At 34.9% G+C, this 23,918-nt stretch overlaps 1 protein-coding gene across 2 annotated transcripts in view; it reads right to left on the reverse strand.

The window, feature by feature from the left end:
• LOC136033969 (pleckstrin homology domain-containing family G member 5-like) overlaps positions 1-23,918 on the reverse strand; it is a 405,461-nt gene that overhangs the window by 56,807 nt on the left and 324,736 nt on the right. For both annotated transcript variants that reach the window (XM_065714997.1, XM_065714998.1), the window contains one exon: positions 11,728-11,950. In XM_065714997.1, the coding sequence (XP_065571069.1) occupies positions 11,728-11,950 (223 nt within the window). The remainder of the gene's footprint in view (positions 1-11,727; positions 11,951-23,918) is intronic.

Consider the following 23,918-nt stretch of genomic DNA (forward strand, 5'->3'; position numbering starts at 1 on the left):
AACAATTAATACAAATTAATAAAAATTAATAACACAATAAATAATACAAATTCATGCAATACATTTTTTTAATACAAATTATTTCTGATTGACGACCCTAAAGCTGGCGGAATTAGCATTGAAATTGATAAAGTTTTTTGTTAATAAACGAAAGTAACGAACTATCTGTCTTAAAACTTCACTCTTACAGGGTCAATAAATAAGACTTGAAATCGCACTGGCTCAGCAAGAAAATAAGTTGAAACATAGGAAAATAAAGAAAACGAGAAATTCATAGGTAGTAAAAAAAAAGATAAAATATAAAATATTTCACATCCACTCAGTTTCCATAGCTATATAGACTGAAGTCTACGGACTTAAATAAAGTAACAAACCTTAAGAACAAAAGCAAAACATTCAAACAAAAAAGCACCTTCTTGAATGTGACTTTTGTTTTTAATGTTTGTCTCTTCATTTCTACATTTTTTTTAATTATTTGTGGTTTTTATTTCTTATTCTATTATCCGTTATTTACCCTACTACATAGTGGGAATTATATGAGTTTTTACATTGTTTTATCAACGAGCTTCGCCACGTTATCTACAATCATCGACTTGTTTATGAATATTTTGTTTTGCAGCGGCATATTTTAGGTCATTACTCTTTGTCCATATTATTTTTATTTTGTATTTTCAAAATTCATTTTTTCAAAAAAAGGTATAAACCAAATTTTATTATATCCAAAAATATTCAATCTCAGACCAAGAGGTGGAAGGCTTTCTAGGAAGAGTTTATTAAGCTATTTTCAAAATTTATAAGTTGCACATCCGGAAATTCCATTGTATTTCTACTGTTGCGACTTTCCCATAACGCGAACAGTTACGCTATGTAAAATTCAATGTGGAGTTAAGTCTACTAGAAATTGCCTACGGACAGCGCCAATGGACAAATTTCCCCCTTAAGATTGATTAGCGTAACGCAAAGTCTTGAGTTAGGCTATTGGGGAAGATCCTACGGCCCAATATGAAATAACATAGGCCGGTTCTTTAGCTTACCTTTATCTTTAGCAGCTCCAGCCTTATTTGGGGTTCAATAAATACTCATTCGTACGTGAATTAACTATTATCATTTTCGTTGTTTTTATGACAATCATACTTTTTAGAACAGCAACTGTAAGTTAGAGGGGTTAGAAAAAGATGGCCTAACTTAATGCTCTTGCTCAGCAAGGTCAATAGCGTAGAGGGAACTAGTTGACAGTGCTGTCAGACTTCTCCAGGTGGTCCTGCCCTGGGCCAGTTATCGGGCCTCGTTTGGGTTGATATTGCGGCTGAGAAGTCGTTGATTTTTTCACATCATCCCCCCTGGTGTTTGATCTCCCTCTAGGACATCACCAGCCATTTTCTGAGGTGATCCTTGTAATTGTTCTTGGCAGGAGGTGGAATGGGTGGCCTTAACACCTCAGGGAACGGGCTTCTACTTGAGTAGAAAGATTTGCCAGTTAGAAGGTTGTCAGGATCTTGGTGCTGCTGACCTTGTCATACCATTTGAAGCCTTCTATTCGACACAAGTGTCTATGTTAAAAGCTGTTTCTAAATTATCGGACACGTCTCAGAAGAGTATAGAATGATTCTTGAAACCATGGCGTTGAAAATTCAAGATTTGGGTCGGTGATTAAGTTGTGGTTTGAGAAAACTGCCCTCATGAGTGGTCCAAATATAGAGTTTGCCTTGGTTGATCTGGCAGAGATTTTGACGTCAAGTGTGCCATTTGAATATATAATTGATACGAGATATGTGAACTGCCTTACCAAGTCGACACTTTGATTATTGATTTCAGCAGTTACGGGTGACATTGAAGCGGTCTTATCTGTGGGCTAATCATTCTTTTCTTCCAATCAATTTGCAGCCCTACTCTAACGGCTCTGGAGAAGATTGTTTCGAGTTCACACTAGCACTGGTCAAGATTGTCACTAAGAATAGCTACATCGTCCGCAAAGTCAATGTCAGAAAGGGTTCTCCTGACATAACTGGTGCCAAAAGGGTGGAAACGGTGTGTCTCGTTCAGAATTTGGTCGATTTCGCAGCTAAACAGCTCAGGTGCAGCAGCGCATCCTTGCCATACCGCGTTGTAGATGGGGAAGGAATAAGAAGGAATAAGTTCTTAAAAGAGGCTGATTTCTTTGTAGGTTGGCTTGTAGCACCAAGAATGAGCCGCAAGAATTGTCTGTCTACAGTATCAAAGGCAGAACGGAAGTCGATGATCGCTATATACCCTTTTTTATTGTATTTCAGTATCTTCTCAAAGATATGCCTGAGTGTATGTCTCTGCATGCATACACTGCATAGCTATGGCTAAACCAACCTGGTTATAAACAGATTACCAAGAGCAAGTTAATCTTTGGTAATTCAAAAATCTAATATTCTATTGCAAAATAAAGGCCTTTCAAACTGCTATGGATCAACTTAGGATTTCTCAAAAAGTACTTTACTTAAGAAAAATGCAGGCTTACAGCTACTTGAGCTGCAGGCTCAAGTGCATTAAATATGAGGCGGGTCATTCTACCAAAACACCTCGCTCTTTACGCTAAAGTTTGAATTATGTTCCAATTCTTTAAGAACGATTCCTGGAATGCGATGTTTGCTTAATTAGAACAATAAGAAGCATTTTTTAAAAGTCCTAAAAATCTTTAGCGTAAAGAGTGTGGTGTTTTGGAGGAGAAACCCCTTCATTTACGTAATAATTTCTGTCCGTTTTAAATTTTAATGTTGCTCCTTACTTTCAATTGAAAAAACTTGTTTTTTACTTAATTGACTTTAAAAAACCATTTTAACTAGCTTTCGAAAGAGAAGAAATAAAGCGGTCAATGTGGAACAGGCTACTATTGCGCAGGTATGATATTCTGTTAAAGAAAGATAAGTAGATATCTTTACCTTACCGTCAGCGGTTCGTAACTAGCCCAATTACTATTTTACACAAAAATCTCTCGTAGAAAAATGAGCTAATTCAGAATTGGAAGCGTGTAAACTTACATATTTGCTCACTGTGGCTCGCCATTGCTGACCAGCCCATTTACCCACCAGTTTTTTTTATAGTCTAGGGCTAAACTTGATCGCGTTAAGGGAGATGAGGCGGAATTGCCACACTAGGGAAGCTTATTAATGGAATGCGTAAAGGGAAGAATAGGGTATTCACGCGCAGAACTTACATTTTGGTGTCATAATAATAGAAAAAAATAGTTTGATGATTAGAATAAGAAGCACCCACACAATCGGAAAAAAGCTAGTATGACAAAGGAAGGAGGGGGGACTATTTCTATGTAAAACGTTAAGCTATATTTGTTTTATAAATAAAAACATATCAAACCAGGCATTCGGTTGTTTTGACGGTACATTAAGTTGAAAAAGTAATATACCGATATATTGAAAGATAAAAACAAAACATTAATATCATTTTAAACTAGTTTAGCTATGATATTTTATGCAACATAGACTTTAGTACCCGAAATTTGAAAACGTGTTAAAAAACAACATCATTGAAGCAAGTGAGGAACCGCAATTTAAATCTGACTTTTTAAAATTATGCATTACAGGGGGGAAGGCTGATTTGCCCCCCACGAGGAAACCAAGTTTACCGCCCAATTGACCACTCGTCTTGTGTTTCTTAACACAGTTTAAATCTTCGAAGTATAGTCAATACAATGTATTTGGAAATAACTATACATCTCTGAAAAAAATTAAGATAAGATTCTATTTTTAAATGACCATTTACACATAACCAGAAATCATATTTTACAAAAAAATCAAACATTTAACTCAAACAAAAGAAAAGTGAATGAAACCACAAAGGTACTGAAAAATAGATTTGGCCGATCCCTCCAACGTGCTCAGTTTATGGGAGGAGGGTAATAACGTTCATAAGTTGAAGGAGACCAAATAACGCCTTTTAAATTGACTGAGGTAGACGTGTTTCCAATACAAAGCACAGTCAGAAGTTACTCGATTCAGGATTGTCAATTTTCCATCTTGCGTCATTTTTTCCCAAGTAATGTTATACTCGGGATTCCGCTCGCTCACATCTACTCTCGAGCTGTTAAATCTGGCAACTGGCCTAATCAAGTCAATTTTTGTCATGATCCGAAAGTAACTAGATGAACCGAAAGTAACTTTTGAATCGAAAGTAACTAGATTATTAAGAGTAGTAGCTGACACTAAAAAGAAATAGAGTTGAATTTAGGAATTCAAAGTAGCTCTGATTATGCTAAAGTCTTAATTATTATAAATATTCTAACAGCAATTATAGTTAAGACTCATTCCTAGCAGCGGGGCAGTTCTTTAGCATAATTGTGGCTAAGCAAGAGCGGTATTTGAAATTAAATTAAAAAAAAAACAAGTTTTTCAACTGAAAATAAGGAGTAACATTAAAACTCAAAATGAACAGAAATTATTATGTATATGAGGGGAGTTGCTCCTCCTCAACGCCTCGCTATTCCCGCTAAAGTTTGTGGGGACTTGAACAAAATTACTTACTGTTATAATTAAACGATTCTTGTGTTTCAGGAGTCGTTTTTAAAGAATTGGGACAAAATCTTACCTTTAGCGTAAAGAGGAAGGTGTTTAGGAGGAGTGCAATCCCCCTCATGTATGTAATAATTTCTTTTCGTCTTATGTTTTAATATTGCTCCTTACTTTAAGTTGAAAAAACTTGCTTTTTTATTTAATTTCTCATCTTTCTTAAATAGCGCCAAGATATCTGGCTCTACCTTCAAGGAAAAATCCCTCTCCCCACAAAACTATTCTTTGGACAATTCAATCCTGGGAAAAATTTACCGTCAATAATTACTTTTAACGCGCGTGAAATTGAATCGGTAATTTCCACTGAAAAGTTTAACCCTTGGAAACTTCCTTCTCCGTGGACAATTTCCCACATGCAGGATATCCCCCCCCACGCGCAGAAAATCCGTCCTCCCCTCCCCACCCTAGAAATGTATGCATTTTTCCCATATACGTAAGAAATGAATAAATTTTACAACTTTAAAATCTTTCCCCAGGAACTGTGGGGGGTCATTTTATCTCCAACAACATAGTTATTGGGCCTGTCAACTGTGCTGAACAAAATAGCAATCTCAAAATTTGGTCGGACGATTTTGGCAAAAAAGTGGTGTGGGAGGAGCCCATATAAAGGGGGGTCGATACAGCCAACCATAAAAAAACAAAAACAAATAAACATGCATCCGTGATCTTCCTTCTGGCAGAAATGAGAAAAGTCCTGATTTTTGCATATAGAGGATTGAAACCTCTACAGTAGGGTTCTTTGATACGCTAAATCAGGTGGTGTGATTTTCATTAAAATTCTATAGCTTCCAGGGGGTATTTTCCCCTTTTTTCGAAAATCAGACAAATTTTCCCAAGCTCGTAGCTTTTAATGAGTATAACTAAACTTAATGCAACATACATATTTGGAATCAGCATAATAAGCCAATCCTTTTGGTATGCCTCTTGGTATTAAAATTCCGTTTTTTAGAGTTTCGGTATCTATTGAGCCGGGACGTTCATTACTTACAGTTCCTTACAACACACTATATGAAAAAGTGCTAAGAGTAGGAACTCTCTCTCTCTCTCTCTCTCTCTCTCTCTCTCTCTCTCTCTCTCTCTCTCTCTCTCTCTCTCTCTCTCTCTCTCTCTCTCTCTCTCTCTCTCTCTCTCTCTCTCTCTCTCTCTCTCTCTCTCTCTCTCTCTCTCTCTCTATCGAGCCGGGGTCACTTCATACTTACGGTTCGTTGCCATGAACTGTTTGAGAACTAGGATAACACTTCATTGTCATCATCTTTCGAAGTTGATTCTGAGACACGCCTTCTATAGCGTGGCTAATGTGCAATAAATTTGCTACCTTCTGTCAATGATAGCTCCTTTTTTGAAGTCAAACTAAATAATAGGAGCATATAAAGTGAATTTTTTCTCTTCCATGTTGAAAAAAGTCCGTTGTGCCAAAAGGAAAATCATCAAGGTTTAATGATCATCCTTGAAACTAGTCTTGCATTCAAAGCAAAAAACAGAGGAAGATACTGTTAGAAATTTATAGTAGATCGAAAAGAAAAAGGTGCTGATAAAGCAAAGAAATCAAACAGCTGCTAAGGTCAAAATCCCCCAGTAGCGCCGCTGCTGCAAGGGCGGTTGAGATTTCAATCAGCAATGAGAGACTTGATGTCACAGAAAAGGCTGTGTTCTAGCCCCCCTCCGCTGAATTATTTCTACTTGTTCTGCTATTTGTCAATCCAATGCAGCAAACACGCAGAAACAAGCTGCGGTCGGATCACCTACAAGAGCAAACATCTCACACTGATTACTTGAAGAACAGCTTCGTAAGACGCTGTATCCCCATTTGGAAAGGTCTAGGGATATTGTCCTTTGAAACCCATCCGTTAATCCAATAAAAAGACATTCAAAAGATAAAACTCTAGGGAAGAAATCTAGGTAAATGGTTGACTGGTGGTATGTCAACCCCCGAAAATCAGCCTGGCGACATGAATTTCGACATACAAGAAACTACTTAAAAAGATTCCAGCATGCATTATTCTTTCAATCGAGATTTTTCTTAACGGGAAAAATCTCAAAGGTTTAATAGCCATCCTCGAAAAAGTCCTTCATTCCTAGTGGAAAGCACTGTTGGAAACGTCGTCAGAGAGAATAATAACAGAGGGAGAAAGATAACGAGAACAAAAATTACCAAAAACTAAAGAATTAGGAGAGTGACATAAAACTGAACATCACTAACCATTCATAAGCTACTTTAAACTACGTCATAGAATGTAGCAATTTTCATCAGTGGTGGCAACATCCACAAAAGACAAACAGAGCTAAAATATCTTGCGATTCAAAAATGTAGTTCTTTTTACTGATTGAAAATTTCAAAGAGGAGAACAAATCAGTTTTTGTCAGAAGTTGATAATAGTTCCCACTAAAATTCACAGAAAATAACGACAATGGCGTAACTAGGGGGCAAGGGGGCGACTGCCTCCTGTCACTGCCTCTGAGGGGGAAACTGAAGTTCTTAAAAGTTTTATTTTGTTTACTTATTTTGTGGTATTAATGGTGGGGGGGGGTGCAAAAACAAAAATGTTCCCTAGATGCTAAAAACCCTAGCTACGTCTCTGATTAAACTAATGGAATTAAACCACACTTTTTGCAGCCGAATTATACAAGAATGATATCTATTATTCTCTTTGATTCTACAAGATGAACCAACGCTAAGAACCCTAGCTACGTCCCTGATTCAGGAACACTTTAATTGTCGTAAAAACCAAATTCACTGACGTAAACTAATGGAATTAGACCACACTTGCAACAGCGAAATTATACAAGAATAATCTCTATTATTCTTTTGATTCTGCAAGATGAAAAATCAAACCGTTGAATTAACAAGTTCTTGTGTTTCTAATATTGCATATAAGAGCAATTTCAAAGTAAGTCACATGTATTTTTAAATTATTAAAATTTTTATCTACGTCTTCTCCTTTCTAAATGACATTACTCAAAGATATAATTGTTTTCTTGTGTTTGATAGTAAGCAAGAAATTAACAAACCGAAAAGATCAAAGGTAGACTAGAGAACTCTTTCATAAGGATACTACTTAAAAAGTTTTCATAGGATGAAACCTGGCTGCAGTTGACCTCGCACATGTCAAACTTATGAGAATTGTTATTTAAAGGCCAAGAAACCTTTTACTGCTGTAAGTCAATGTCATTTCCAGACCATGAAAATGAAATTTTAATGGATATAAATTGATTATTCATTCTCTGTATATAATTAGTGTAGCGAGGGGAAGCAGCCACCCCCTAAAATGTAAAAGTTTTTAAATTTAAATTTTGTCCTAAGGGATCCAGAAATTTAAAATGTTTTAAAAAAGTCAACTTTATTTTAAGTAAATGGGTCAAAATATGAGATAGTTCCCGCAGTCTTTGTCCAGTTTTAGAATGCAGAAATGCGTTAATAGGTTTGTACCTAGGGTTATCAAAATGTTTGATTATAAGAGCTGACAGACACTTGCCCCTAAGAAAATCAATAACAATAACATCAAAAAGAGTTTTCGAGATATCATGAGTGCCTCATAAGAGGGTCAAAAAGGGCCGCCTCAAAAGCGCAAAAGGATCTATAGTAAGGCTGTAGAGTCTGCATCAATTTTAAATGGAGAAAATTTGTTGTATATATTGAAACTACAAAATCCCTGTGACATAATATTGACATATCAAACAGTTCGTGGTAACGAACTGTAGTAAGGAGCGACCCAACTCAATAGTAACCGAAACTCGAAAAAATGGAATTTTGATATCAATAGTTACATCAAAAGAATCGAATTTTAATGCTCATTTTAAATATACAAGTTTCATCAAGATCAGTTATACCCATCAAAAGTTACGAGCCTGCGAAAATTTGCCTCATTTTAGATAATAGGGGGAAACATCCCCTAAAAGTCATACAATCTTAACGAAAATCACACCATCAGATTCAGCGTATTGTAGAAGTTTCAAGCTCCTATCTACAAAAATGTGGAATTTCGCATTTTTTTGCCAGAAGACAGATCACGGATGCGTGTTAATTTGTTTTTTTGTTTGTTTTTTCCACCAGGGGTGATCGTATCGACTGAGTGGTCCTAGAATCTTGCGAGAGGGCTCATTCTAACAGAAATTGAAACTTCTAGTTCCCTTTTTAAGTGACCAAAAAATTGGAGAGCACCTAGGCCCCCTCCTACGCTCATTTTTTCCCCAGAGTCACCAGATTAAAATTCTGAGATAGCCATTTTATTCAGCTAGTCGAAAAACCTAATAACTATGTCTTTAGGGACGACTTACTCCCCCGCAGTCCCCGTGGGAGGGGCTGCAAGTTGAAAACTTTGACCTGTGTTTACATGTAGTAATGGTTACTGGGAAGTGTACAGACGTTTTCAGGCGGATTTTTTTTTGGTTTAGGGGGGTTACGTGGGAGGATATTTCCATGGAGAGACTTATCACGGGGGAAGAAAATTTCAATGAAGGCGGCGCAGAATTTTCCAGCTTTATTTGAAAAAACAATGAAAAATAAATATGAAAAGTTTTTTCTACTGAAAGTAAGAAGCAGCATTAAAACTTAAAACGAACGAAAATTATTACGCATATGAGGGGTTTACCTCCTCGTTATACCTCACTCTTTACGCTAAGGTATTTTTAGTAATTTTAACTATTTATTATACGGCCTTTGTGATTCAGAGGTAATTCTTAAGGAATTGGGACACAATCTAAGCTTTAGTGTAAAGAGCGAGGTATCGACGAGGGTTGAACCCCCTCATATACGCAATAAAAACATACGAATATAGAAGTTCGTTACGTAAGTTAATTCGTAAGTTACGTATATTTTTTACCAATGAAAACGTTTGTAAATAATTGAAATTTCTAGTTGCTTTTTTAAGTAATCAAAAACTTAAAGGGCAACAAGGATTCTTCCTTCGCTTCTTTTTTTTCAAAATTTTCCGATTAATTGCAATTAATTAATATGCAAATTTCGTTTTAATTATTTATGTGCGGAGAGCCAAGATCAAAACATCCATTAATTCAAAACCGTCCAGAAATTAAATTTAAAAAAAAACAAGTTTTTGTAACGGAAAGTAAGGAGCGACATTAAAACTTGAAACGAACAGAAATTACTCCGTATATGAAAGAGGCTTTCCCTCCTCAACGCCCCGCTCTTTACGCTAAAGTTTCTTACTGTTTTAACTGTTTTCTTACTGTTTTAAAAAGTAGAGTTAAGAGAAAGGGTCAAAATTTAGCGTAAAGAGTGGGGCGTTGAGGAGGAAAAGCCCCTTTCATATACGGAGTAATTTCTGCTCGTTTTAAGTTTTAATGTCGCTCCTTACTTTCCGTTAAAAAACTTGTTTTTTTATTTAATTTTGATAGAAAAAAAAAATCAAACTCTACAAAAAAAACATGATAACCAGCTGAGAGAAATTAAACTATACTCAAACCATAAACACCTTTATTTTTGCCAGCGAAAAGTATGTCTACTCGATCTACTCTTCTGTAGGGTTGTAACTGTCCTGATTAAATAAAAATTACAAGCCAAATCGTACAACATTAAAAATGCTTAAAAAGAGCAGAGGATATGCATAGGAAATAGTGCTTGAAAATGATTTTATTTGACAAGGGACATTCACCATGAGGGGGGGAGGGGTGATCTGCAAAAGCCATCTATTGATGCCGCAAACTGGGTGAAAAAAGGCGGATATCCAATACATATTAAGGAATTGGCATGCTAGAACAGTTTATTAAGAAAGAAAATATCTAATTATGGGAGAAAATTAAAGTACTGTCGTCATTTTACTTTTCTTTTTTTTTTTTTTAATCAAAACCAACACAGTAACTTTGAACCTTCCGAGGAGTTTCCAATTTTTTTTCTTTCCAAAGTATTTTAAAACTTAGATTTAATTTTTTTTTAACCTAAAAAATAAGCATAAAGACTAAAATCTCTTGAAAAATTGTAATTTATCTTAAAGAAAATATCCTAACAATTTTCCAAAACTACTTCTACTATTGCTACTACTGATATCACGGTACAAAACCACCTAAGGCAAACACAGCTGTGTGTGCTATCTATGTGAAACTCAAAAACCAAATATTGCTACAAAGTCAATATTAAGCTATCATTTCCTCGAAGGTAGCAATTCTTCAAGGACACTGGGGGGCGCAGCTCGCTGTCACAGTTAGTCAAACTCGTAAAGGCCCACCCGACGACATCTTCTTAAGAGTTCATTTCTCTTCAAAGATAAGGTCTGAAAAGGGAGCTTTTGGTGGAATGGAGACACACAACCATTTCACAAAACAGAAATTTTTCGAGGGATAATATCGAAATTTTTCTAATTTCGAAACGTTTTTTATTAAGAAAATATTTCTCTGTAATTAGATTAGTGTCTCGGAAGTACACAGCGCTGCTAAAAGAAGAGAACAAAAAAAAATTCTCTGGGTAAAATGCAAGCAGAAAAATAAGTAAACAAATAAAAAAATGAAATGGAAGAGAAGAAAACAAGAAGGGGATTTTACAAGGCCAACGAAAATTCCGAATAAAAGAAAACGAATATTTCGGGGATAACTGCTTTCCTTCTTCAAGAATATTAGAGAAAGTCACAAAAAATCAAGTTCATATTTTGTTTAGGGAAAATGTGAACGATATAGACCAGATAAAAAAAGACAAAAACAAACGATGAGGAGATCACAGTAAAATAAAAACCCACATTGGAGGAATTAAAAAGCTAATAATGCGGAATAATATAAAAGTTAAAATCAAAATTAAACTAATTAAAGACAGTAAAATGAAAAAAACTCAAAAAATCCAGCCACTCACCCGAAAACCAACAACTAACAGTAAGTTCTCATTAAGATGCTAGACAAGTGATAAGCTCCTTGTTCTTGCCTTTTTAAATTTATTTGGTTTACATCGTTCGCATTTTCACTCAGAAAATGGAATATTGCTTAAGAAGGGAAACATTTGTTCTCTCGAAATGTTCGTTTTGTTTCATCCAGTATAACCTTCTAAAACCCCATTCCATCTTTTCTTTCTCTTTGTTTTTTTATTTTTGCGATGGCAGGCCAAAGTGGTTTGCAAAATTATCATTAAATGGATAAAGTAGATAGCAAACCTTATTTACGTCCAAATAAAATAAAACATCAAATATGATACTAACTAAAATAATACGTAAGCAAATCAATTTTAAAACAGTTATTTTACCTTGACTTAAGTTGGATATACTGTCGAAGCAGTCTTCTCCTTCTGAATTCACACTAAAATGTAATGAGGCACTGCTGCTAACGCCACTAGAGCTGAAGGATATCATAGAATCAGCCAGCCCAGAGGAAGATGGGGTTAAGGTTGTTTGCTGATTTGATCCTATATGCTGGCCGTAATTCAAAGAAAATCTTTTTTGTATGGAGGCATCCTTACAATCTTGTCTCTGAAAATATTGATGAAGTAACTATGGGTAATATAAATTCGAGGAACAAAATGACATCCTTGAATTTTCAAATAATACAATTTTTTATTTTCAAAATTGTTTTATAGAAAAGGCTAGATACACACAATTTTCTGTAAACTTTCAAGACATTTTTTCTAGCAAGAACGATCTAACGGATAATCATATTTAGTGAATTAGAAACAATAGAATTTTTACAAAATAGCATTATCGTATGTCCAAAACAAATGCCGTATAGATTCAAATAAGCAGATATTTTGCCACGAACTTGTTTCGGAATGGTCCAGTTTAAATTTAATTTGGAAAGGGGATTGTTCAACTCTCGAGACGGTCATTTCCTAGCAGGCATTCAGTCAAGAAATATCCATCTTAAAAAGTTTTTTACATTTCAGGCACCAGTTCTAAGCCTCCCAACCAACCCTTACTATGAATGCAACTTCAGTGATATCCAAGTATGTCACTGAAGTTTTACTATGACGTCGGTCATTTTTTGGCTCAATCTGAGATAACAGAGCAATTGGCGATAAAAAAATTTAGGTATAAATTAATTATACCTAGGTGACGATAGTTATTTCTCCATGTTTACCATCTAACCTTGCTCTCAGGAGCCTGGGTGTTACAGGGGCAAAGACAGGAGAGCCTTGCGTGCGGCACTGTTCAGGACTATATCATTTCTATTCTACTATTTTCAGTACACTTTATGATTTAATTTTTGCAAAATATGTGAATATTATTGATATAATTAAGAGTGTACATATACTTTGGGCTCAATTATCGGATATACAGCGCTCATGACCAATATACAGGCTACGGCACCCGAAAATTCTGCTAAAATTTGAATATTATTTTTTTTTTCGTGATTGTAAGTTTATAGCTGATAAGTAGTATCGTGTAAGGGAGGGGAGCTTATGAATTTCAAGCCTTGAAAAGACTATAGTAATTTAAGTTGGAAATTGGAGAAGGTTTGAATTGTCCCTTAATTAAATAAAACCACTATTTTTTAAGTATTTTTTTTCAGATATCCCTCGGAGATTTTTCCATACTATGAATGCCACTGTCTACTAACACTTGCGAATGCTCTAAAGTTCACTTCTCACTGTGCCATGCCACTGCAAATAAGTTAAGAATCTTGAAGTTTTGAAATAAACTAGCGCATTAGTTTTATCAGTTAAACCAGCTTGAAAAAAATACGAATATTATTCATTAATACATTCGTTAATTGTTATTCCAATTTGTGAGCAGATATTCAAAAACTTAATATTTTTTTTCTTCTGTTGCTTTGGCCCTTCTCATAATTTCCGAAATTTCGTAATTTCCTGTGAATTGTAGGGTAAATTTTCTTAATTTCTCTATTCAATATACATTCTTTTGCACATGTCCATTATGCCCTGTAAAGCAGCTTAATATTCCAGAATATTCGAGCCTTAAATGCCAGAAAAAATATGGAAATCTAGGAAATGGTTTGTAAAATCAGTACATGGGGCAAAAATGAGAAGTTTAATTTCTAAAGAACGAATCCAAAGACAGGGCAAAGGATCAAAAAATATTCAAGTATCAAGGACGGCAAAATAAAAATGTTTTTCCCCTTCGAGACCAGTTTAAGTTTATTCATATCTGAAAACCATTATTTTTCAACGTTATTTTTGGTTGTTTCAAAATTATAAAGTTTTTAAGGCAGCACCACATTTTCGCCAGTTTTGTTTCGTTCAACCTTGAAAATAAATAAGGAAAATAAAGTAGGTAAATTTGACAGAGCTTATTTACCGTACAAATTAATCATTGGGAATTACATCTTTAATGAAAAGAAAAACATTCATATATAGTATATAGTTTATAATGGTAAACAACAAACGAAAATCAACAATTCATTAATTTTCATAGATAACTACACCTTTGAAGGGAAACCGTACCTTCCTAAGCCATTTGGTGCCAAATGTTTTTAGCGGTTTTTTTTTTATTATTCCTTTGTTTTTCCTTCCAGCCCTCTGCTTTAAAAAGTATGTACTGAATATGGCTGTCTCTTTGACTAAAGATGTAATTCCCAATTTGTCCTTCTTTGTTTATCTGATTCTGCTCCACTTAACCACTTAACCTAATTGAACCAAATTAAACTAATTGTATTCCACTTAACCAATTCAAAATTAAGTTTCGGTTTCACTTTCCTTAGTGCTTCAAAACATTGCAAAAATATTTTTCGCAAAGGCTCAATATTTTAGACTCGTTAGGTAAAATGCAGGATATACAAGCATAGATTTTCATCAAATCCTTTATCTTAATAACTCTTTTTTCTCCTTAATGGTTATCATAACTTATATTTTTAACAATCATTTAAATCTATTTTGATACTTCTTTTATTAACGTAAATTTTCTGCGTCTTTCGGTATCCACAGTAACAGAAACAAGGAGGAGAGTCTTAGGCTGGCTCTAGGCGTTTACCCCCGGCGATTACCCCCCCCGGAAAATACCCCCTAGAAAATAACTTTCAGTGCAAAATCCCCCTCCAAAAAAAAGAAAATACCCCCACGAAAAATAGCCCCCCGTGGAAAATACCCCCCATCCCCCGTGGAAAATAAGACTTTCAAAATTTGATAATTTCATTTGAATTATTTTCCCGTAGGGGGAAAGAATTTTGGTGCTTGTTTATTATGCGCCGCTCACTCAAATTTAAGCTGTGTAAAACTCGAGAACAAACCGGTTTCTTTGTTAGTTTCTTACAGCTTAGCACGAGACAAGACAAAGACGAGTGGCAGAATATATGGGAAATATATGGTCTGGGCTATATATTGGCATATAAGGGGGGTTTAAAGTATTTGGACAGTATGAAGTCAGAAAATAATTCTTACTTCATAATAAGCAGAATAATTGTACCTAGCACATTTTGCATGCAGACCGCTATACTTCACCCACCCCCTAATATGCAAATTTATAGCCCAAATTTGTTTCTAAATTAACGAAGAAACTAATGAAAAAACCGGTTCGTTCTAGAGTTTTATAGAGCGTATACTTGAGTGAGTGGCACACGATACACAAGTACAAAAATTCCTCCACTCCTGCAGAAATTAAAAAAACAAAGACTTAATGAAATTCTCATTTAAGAATTAATTTCCCCTTATTTTCGACGGGGTGGGGGGACTTTCCGGGGGGGGGGCGTTTACCCCGAGGTATTTTCCGCGGGGATGGGGATATTTTCACGAGGGGGGTTATTTTCAGTGGGGATGTTTTCCCGGGGGATTTTCCAGGGGTGGGGTTGATCGCCGGGAGGGGGTAAACGCCAGCCCCCCTTAGGATGTAGTTTTACCTTCCCTAAAGCGTTGAAATTTGTATAAAAATATAGCAGGGATAGTTAATGAACACAGAGTTAAATAGCAGTGATGTAATTTCGTCATATCCTGGGGTGAGGGTGTTGGAGCCAATTTTCCCAAGTAAAGTGAAAATGGCAGAGAAAAATAAAATGAGCCGTATATTACCATAAACGCAAAAGCAAACTAATGAAAACTGATCTGTTTCTGTGGATATTTCAATTATATAGGCCAATCTTAGTTTAGACAAGATTTTGAGGACTCTAAATTTTGGCTGGGTATGGGCAGTTGCCCCCTTGCCCCATAGCAAATTATATTACTGATGAATAGGCAAGGGTTTGATGGGATTTGATTTTATGAAATTTATGTTTTTTGGGGATTTAGAATTATTTTTATTTTTTGGACTTGGAATTTTTTGGGACTTCGAATTTTTGTAACACCGAGAATTTCTTGGTATATTCCGAGAATTTCAAGAACGATGCATTATCTGGTATTGCGTGATTGTTCATGTTGTCAGTGAAACAAAACAATATATCTCGTGACATCCCTCGCATCTGGTCTTTCGAGACACAGATAGTCCGGCAGCCAATACTCCGATGTACTACTGGACTTGCTAATACCATTTTTGGTATTATTCCAAGAATATGCATCCTGGTTTCCAAGAGTTTCAAGAATGATGTATTATCTGGTATTGTGTAATCAGTCATGTTGTCAGTGTAAAAATACAATACATCCTGTGACAGGCTTCAAATCTGGTCTTTTAAGATAACAACTGAGTCAAAAAAATTTTACCTTCTAAGTAGTTTTCCATTGATTTTGTAAAATTTATGGTTTTTTTATAGGGACACTGAATTATTATTATTTTTTGGAATTAAAATTTATTGGGGACTAAGCGTGCGCGCACACTTACTGAAACCAAAGGAACCTAACTCAAAATCAGTTAACATAATGTGGCCGAAGTGAAAAATCAGTTGTGATGTTTTCATTAAAATTTTCATTTCGTAATGAGCGACATAAAAAACTCCTTAGAAGCTAAAAATGTTTTTGACTCAGTTTTTATCTCAAAAGGCCAGATCTGTGGGCTGTCAAAGGACCTAATGTATTGTTTCATTGACAAAATGAGGGAATGCGCAATATCAGATAGCACATATACTATAAATTCTCAGAAACATGCCATGAAAATTTCGGAAACTAGAATGATTACGCAATACCAGTTAATGCATCATTCTTGAAATTTTCGGAAACATACCAAGAAATTCTCGGTGTCCCAAAATAATTTTAAGTCCCCAAAAATTGCAAGTTCAAAAAAATTAATAATAATTCTAAGTTGAAAAAACCCGTAAATTTCATGAAGTAATTAGAAAACTGCTTGGAAGCTAAAAATGTTGTTTACTCAGTTGTTATCTCATAACAGCACATATAAGGGATGCCACAGGATGTATTGTATTATTACGCAACACCAGATAAATTATCATTCTTTAAATTCTCGGTTTCCCAAAATAAGTCCCAAAAAATTTTAAGTAAGAAAAAAATCGAGGTGCCCAAAAAACTGTAAATTTCATAAATCAATGGTAAACTGCTTGGAAGCTAAAATGATGTTGACTCATTTGTTATCTCAAAAGACTAGACGTGAGGGTTGTCACAGGCTGTATTGTATTGTTTCAATGACAATATGAAGGATTATGCAATACTAGATAACGCATCATTCTTGAAATTCTCGGAAACATACCAAGAAATTCTTGGTGTCCCAAAATAAGCCTTTATAAAATTCGAAGTAAAAACAAAAATAATCTTAAGTCCCCAAAAAACCCAGAAATTTCATAAAATCAATGGAAAACTGCTGAGAAGCTGAAAATGTTGCTGACTAAGTTGCTATCTCAGATGACCAGATGTGAGGGCTGTCAAACGGTGTATTGTATTGTTTCACTGAAAACACGAATGATTATGCAATACCGGATAATACATTGCTCTTGAAATTATCGGTTACATGGCATGAAATTCTTGAAAAACAGAATGATTACGCAATACCAGTTAGCGCATCATTTTCGAAATTTTTGGAAGCATACAAAGAAATTCCAGGTGTCCCAAAATGATTTTATGTAAAAAAAAATAATTCCCAAAGAAAAACCATAAGGTCCCATATTGTTTCACTGACAACATGAGTGATTACGCAGTATCAGATAATATATCATTCTTGCAATTCTTGGAAACATGTCATGAAATTCCCGGAATCCAGGATGTATATTCTTGGAATGATGCCATAAAGGTGCTAGCAGCTGCAGCAGTACGTCGGAGTATGGGCTGCCACAGTAACCGTGTCTCAAATGACCAGATGTGAGGGCTGTCACAGGATGTATTTTTTGGTTTCACTGACAAGATGAATAATAACGCATTACGAGATAACGCATCATTTTTGAAATCCTTGGAAACATAACATGAAATTCTCAGGGTCCCCAACTATAAGTCCCATGAAAATCGAATTCGCAAAAAACATAAATTTCTTAAAATCAATGGAAAACTATTTAAAAGCTTAAATGTTGTTGACTCAGTTGTTAGCTCAGAATACCAGATGTGAATGCTGATGTGAGGGTCAATGTCCCCAAAAGAGGGACGTTGGCCCCTGGATAGGAACGTGGGGACCCAAAATCACTTGCAAGCCTCGTAATGGAAAACAGATGTGCTTAGGATTATTACATTACAAAAATGATACCTGGCCGGTTGTAGACACAATCAGTTATCCATAGTCAATAATCAATAATCGGCTCGATGACATTATAGCACAAAAAGATCCCTTACAATTTTATATTAAAATCCGTGTTAAAACTTCGTTTATTAGACATCATGTCACTTCAAACTCACTTCAATTATTAAACAGCATACTTGACAAACGAAACTCAAATAATAATGCTTCCAAGAATTTCCATTAACAACTGGAGATGTGCTCAGGGCCATTACATTACAAAAACGATACCTGGCCGGTTGTAGACACAATCAATTATTCATAGTCAATAATCAATAATCGGCTCGATAACATTATAGCACAAAAAGATCCCTTACAATTTTATATTAAAATCCATGTTAAAACTTCGTTTATTAGACATCATGTCACTTCAAACTCACTTCAGTTATTGTACAGCATACTTGACAAACGAAACTCAGATAATAATGGATATGTATATCAACTGGATATCGAGATAACAGAATGGACCTGCTTATACAGATAGAATCGCCTGACCAAAAATCTATTATTTTCGAGAAAATGTTAAGCCTCGTTGAAGGTTTTAGCTGGATACGAGAGACTAGCAACTCCAAATAGTTGTAGGAATGGTGGGAGTACTGCCGCTTAAAGTAATGGGGGTACTGGCCACTTAGACCCATCTTGGACATACTACTAACAAATATCTTACATATTTTGATACCATAGCATCTCTGCAAATACAAAGACTGATCTTCACCCCACCAGCTCTGGCAAAAGTCTCGCGAAAAAATACTGTATGAAATTCGTGATGGTGCACACCTATTGTAAGAATATGCACAGGATTTAAAATTAGGCCTAATAAAGCTAGTCCAATTTATTAGGTTGTAATTCTTACATAGTACAGTGGGAAGGGGTCTTGGAACAAATATTGTTCCTGATAAGCATGTATACTTTTTTTGATTACTCACTGTCTCTGTACTAAGTGTCGATTAGCAGATACTTTGATATATTCTGGTAAGTGTCGATATAAAAAAAAATTGACTCCTTTTTACCCCCACCCCATGCATAATCAAGAATACATTTTCACAGTTTAGAACTTACAAAGATGTTTTTGCTTAAATAGCCGATACCGTATTGCCATAGCCTTTTCCACATACCATATTTCCAAGAATAATTACAGGTCAGTGGCAAGGAAAGTCAATTGGAAATGAATAAAATCATCTCTTCCTCTTATTGCTTGTCAAATACGGCTGCCTCAATCCATTACAGGGAATCTCAAGTGACGGGAAACCTAAGAGCTTTTATTCGCCAAAATAATTTCCATAGGAAGCAAAGCAACGAAAAGCAATAGCCTTTTACATCAAACAAATGTCAACATGTTTATTTCTGAGCAAGATAGAACAAAGGCTGCTTAAATCAAGGTGTCGAACATCACGGGTACTATTATATTAAAGAGAACAAAAAAGATCACTGTCCTCTACTTCGTTGGCCGATGACCCCCAACCCCTCATGGCACTTCCTGGCTGACGAGCCGTGAAGTGGAGGTCAGTGCCGCTGGTTTGGATTGTAAAGTCTGGTTTCGCATTCATTAACTTACCTTTTCTGGTATAAAAAAAAATTAAAGGATACAACATTGGACTTTACATTCCCTACTGGCTGTTCCAGTCTCCACTTTATGCGCTTCAGCCAAGAAGTGCAATGAGGGATTAGGGAAAGCCATCATGTGCTTTCACATACCCTTCTAAAAGCCTTATATGTATCCTTGACCTTATAAGAAAGGTAAAGAATACGGCATTGGACTTTACAGTCCCTAATGGCTGTTTTGGTCTACATTTTATGGCCCTTCAGCCAAGAAGCACAATGAGGGATTGGGGACAACCATCATATGCTTTCACATACCCTTCTTGCTTATCTTCTCTAGATTTGTCCAAGAACCCATTTAGAACTAGGTCAACTTTTGATGAGCTTACAGAATCAACCCCCGTTCCAAACCAAATAACCAGCAACACTAGGCCTCAAACCCCTGTCTTCATGAGCAAAGAATTTCAAGTCTAGCGTGCTAACCTTATGCTTGCGTGATAAGAAGCATCCATTATTTCCACTTTTTTTGTAGTAAATTTTTTAATCCGATTGCTTATTCCCTAAGCGTATGTCAGAAACGGAAGCCAAATAACACCGTCTTTCTAACCCGTTGCTGCGTTCACTTGTTGCGATTTCATCAAACTTGGAGCCAGTAAAAAGAGCATGAAATCATATTGGTTCTTTTTTATGAAATTTTAAGCCAGTAAAAAAAAAGTTTTTGAGTCACAAAATTGTTTACAACTGAACTCTCTGTTTCTTTGTAATTTATCTACGTGAAAGGAAGGGATAATAACATATGTAGCATAACCAGTTGCGTATTTACCTATTTTTGGTGGCACCACAAAGGGGAGGGATGATAACATATGTTGTTACCAGTAGTGTATTTACCTATTTTGGGTGGCATCACAATGCTTAGACTTGGCCTTTTCTAGCTTTTAATGCGTTAATTTGTAAGTATTTGATACCAAGCCGAAATTCCCTGATTTTCATAATATGAGATCTGTATTCTTAGCAGAAAGCAGTTTTAAAAACTATCAAAAATAAAGTAAATTGTTTTGATTTAGGTTAGACCAAATTTTTAAGCTTTGTTCACCTAGCTTGACAACTTTGCAGCATTTTGCATTCCTCTGGGTCTTGGATCAAGAGCTTAGATATTGGGTAAAATGACGGTTTCGACATCTTACAGTGACGGTTCGAAGCTAAATAGGCGCGTACACAGGATTTTTTTTTCTGAAGGCTCAATAATTTATACAAGTATTTGATAATTTTGAAGGAAAGGGCCCCAAAACTCGGAAAACTGAGAATTTTTGGAGAGTCTGGAATCCGTCCCTGATGCATTTGTCCCTGATGCTAAATATTGATTTTAACTTTTTATATTTCATTTTTACTATAGCTCTATGATTTTATCTTATTACTGGAAACTATAAAAGTATGTCATATTTACCACTTATATTCTTCTCTTCTCTTAAAGAGCCTTATATTTCGTAAGGTTTTATTATTTTACATAAATTTTAATTTACCATATATTTTCCCCTTCTGTCTAAATTAGCGTTATATTTTTGTTAGTCATTCTTTTTACTTCTGAAATTTTGCTTAATGAAATAAAAATTGGAAATAAACATGAATTCGCAAAACTCAAGGGAACGTTTTAAATAAAATTTAAGTGTAACAGCTAAACATGATTCTAAAATCAGAAAACAAACCCAAAAGCAATTGTAATTTCTATTTTTGTGTCTCAAGCAATGGAAAACAAGTTCAACTCCTTTCTAATTTGATTCAGTGAACTTGTTTGTAAGTTATATCAGGCTGTCTTAAATATTCTAAGAAAATAAACAGTCGAGGCTAAATTTAAGCTTTGCCTTGTGACTCTAATTACCTTTTCTCAGTGGAAATTTTGTTTTATGTTTAACTATTTTTAGGATCCAAAGCTCCTAAAAATTATCATCATTGATTCATACGCTCCAAAACTCGGCAATATTATCCCCTAGGGAGTGATTCGAATTCTCCCAGGAGAAAAATAATGGCAAAATATCTTAAACCAGAATACGAGTATACAAACTTATTCATCAACCACAAAAGAAACGATATAAGCGAAGCGGACAAGAATTATAGAATCTTATCTCCCCCCCCCCTCTCTCGTTATATGCCTTTATTAATATTTTTTTTCAAGGTTCCTTAGCTACTTCTTAAAAGTTGAGTCAGGCTACGGGTCTTTTCCTTAAATTATATTCCAGTTTATGGGGGGTTGGAAGGCATAGTAGAAATTGAGCCATAAAGGAGTCCCGAATCTTATAGCTCATTATCTTCGAGAAAACAAAAAAGTAGGTCAAAGACTTTTAGGTCAAAGAAAATAAATAACAAAAATTATAAATAACAAGACCAATTAGAAGAAGTTATGTAAACATTCAGTAATTGTTAACCTAGACTAATTGTTGAAAAATTGATAAAACAGCCCTAATTCTTAAATAATTCTCATCAGGTTCATTTCATTAAATATTTCATTAAATTATTTTATTAAATAACCTTCAGTTCAATTTTAGGGTGCACAAAAGCACGGAATAGCTACCCTCCCTCCCATGGCTCTTCCTGGCTAAAGGGCCATGAAACAGAGATCAGCACCACCGGTAGGGACTGTAAAGTCTTGTGCCATTAATATTAATTTTAATTTCGTCTAACCATTTGAAAATTCACTATTTTGCATCCATTCTTCCCACACGGTCTGCCCCTTTCTTTAACAAAGGAAGTGCAGAGTTTTCGCGCCAGTTTTTGAAAAGGAAAAATGCTAAAAATGAACTGAAAAAAAGGGAACTTTGAAACCAATTACAGCCAACTAAACAAAGTCTACTTTCAAATTGCTCCCATGACAAAATCAAATGAGGTCAGGTTAATAACAAAAGCTAAGAATTTAATTATTTCAGCAATTATTTTCGAAATTAACAAAGACCCTACTTCAGTCTTTACTTAGGCAGCGCTATTAGACTGCCTATGATAGTAAAATTTGTCAGAAAGTTGGTTTGAAATTTTTTACAGCAAGGTATTCCCAGTCTTAGACTTGGGTTATGGCTGCAGCAGGCAGACAAGAAAAATTAGAAGCTTCTTTCTAAGTAAAGTGGTAAGGTCATCTTTTAATTTGAAAATACTTGTTTTTTTTTCAAGGCTTTTGCATGCCAAGTGGAAGTATAATGAGGGGAATACGTCTAGAAAATATCACTCAAGCTTCGAGGTGTTGTTACAGGACTTTGAATGTTAATTGTACAAGGGAAGAGTTAGCTTGTAATCAAGATTTAGAAAAATAATTAAACTCAGTAACTTCCCAAGCATCATCTTTAACAATTAATTATAATCTTAATTCTGCTATATATATATATATATATATATATATATATATATATATATATATATATATATATATATATATATATATTAGGAATTTAAAGTGTCGAAACCCTATAGGCGAGTATGTATTCTCCTGATGACCCCTTGTGTTGGGTTGTTGCCTCTGAATTATTTGTCTTTTTTTACTGTTTTTAATATTTGGTAAATTACGACTTATACTTACTTACGACACGACTGCCTGTCCATGGATTATTCTTTATGGTTGATTGTGTATGGCTATGCTGTTTGACCTATGTAATTGTATGGATGAGTAGGGTTAAGGCCTCATTCAAGTACTGATCTATATTAATTACTAATGTATGAAAAGAGTTTTTCTTTTCTCCTTCTGTCTTCCTTTTTTTTTGTGTGTGTTTGTGCTGTTGCATTGGTGATTTCTTTTTTCATTATATATATATATATATATATATATACATATATATATATATATATATATATATATATATATATATATATATATATATATATATATATATATATATATATATATATATATATATATATATATATATATATAGTGCCAGCCCGCGGCACGCAGTAGGCTTCTATATTTGAATTCTCATTGTCACTTGTCTTCTAAACACAGACAATCTGCGCCTTTTCTTGATGTCACGACGTCCAAATGGACCTTAAATTGGAGGTAGTACCTTAGTAAAATTACATTTTTTTTTACCTTTAACTTTTGCTTCGGCTTGTCTTTTGTTATTATGAAAGACTTATCGCAAAACCTTTGCTTCTTTTAATTGTTCAGGGGGTGGGACAATAAAACTTCTTCTTTTGCCTTGGCTTGACTTTTTTCATTATTATTTATTCATCGAGTAGCTTGTAAGCTAAAAGCCTGTAAGGATTTTAAATTATGAAAGATAAATTGCCAAAACTTTATTTCTTTTAATTGTTCAGGTGGTGGGACAAAAACTTCTTCTTTTGCCTCGGCTTGTCTTTTGTCATTATTATTTATTTATCCAGTAGCTTGTAAGCT

Source organism: Artemia franciscana, chromosome 12, assembly GCF_032884065.1.
Source record: "Artemia franciscana chromosome 12, ASM3288406v1, whole genome shotgun sequence".
In the NCBI taxonomy this organism is placed as follows: Eukaryota; Metazoa; Arthropoda; class Branchiopoda; order Anostraca; family Artemiidae; genus Artemia; species Artemia franciscana.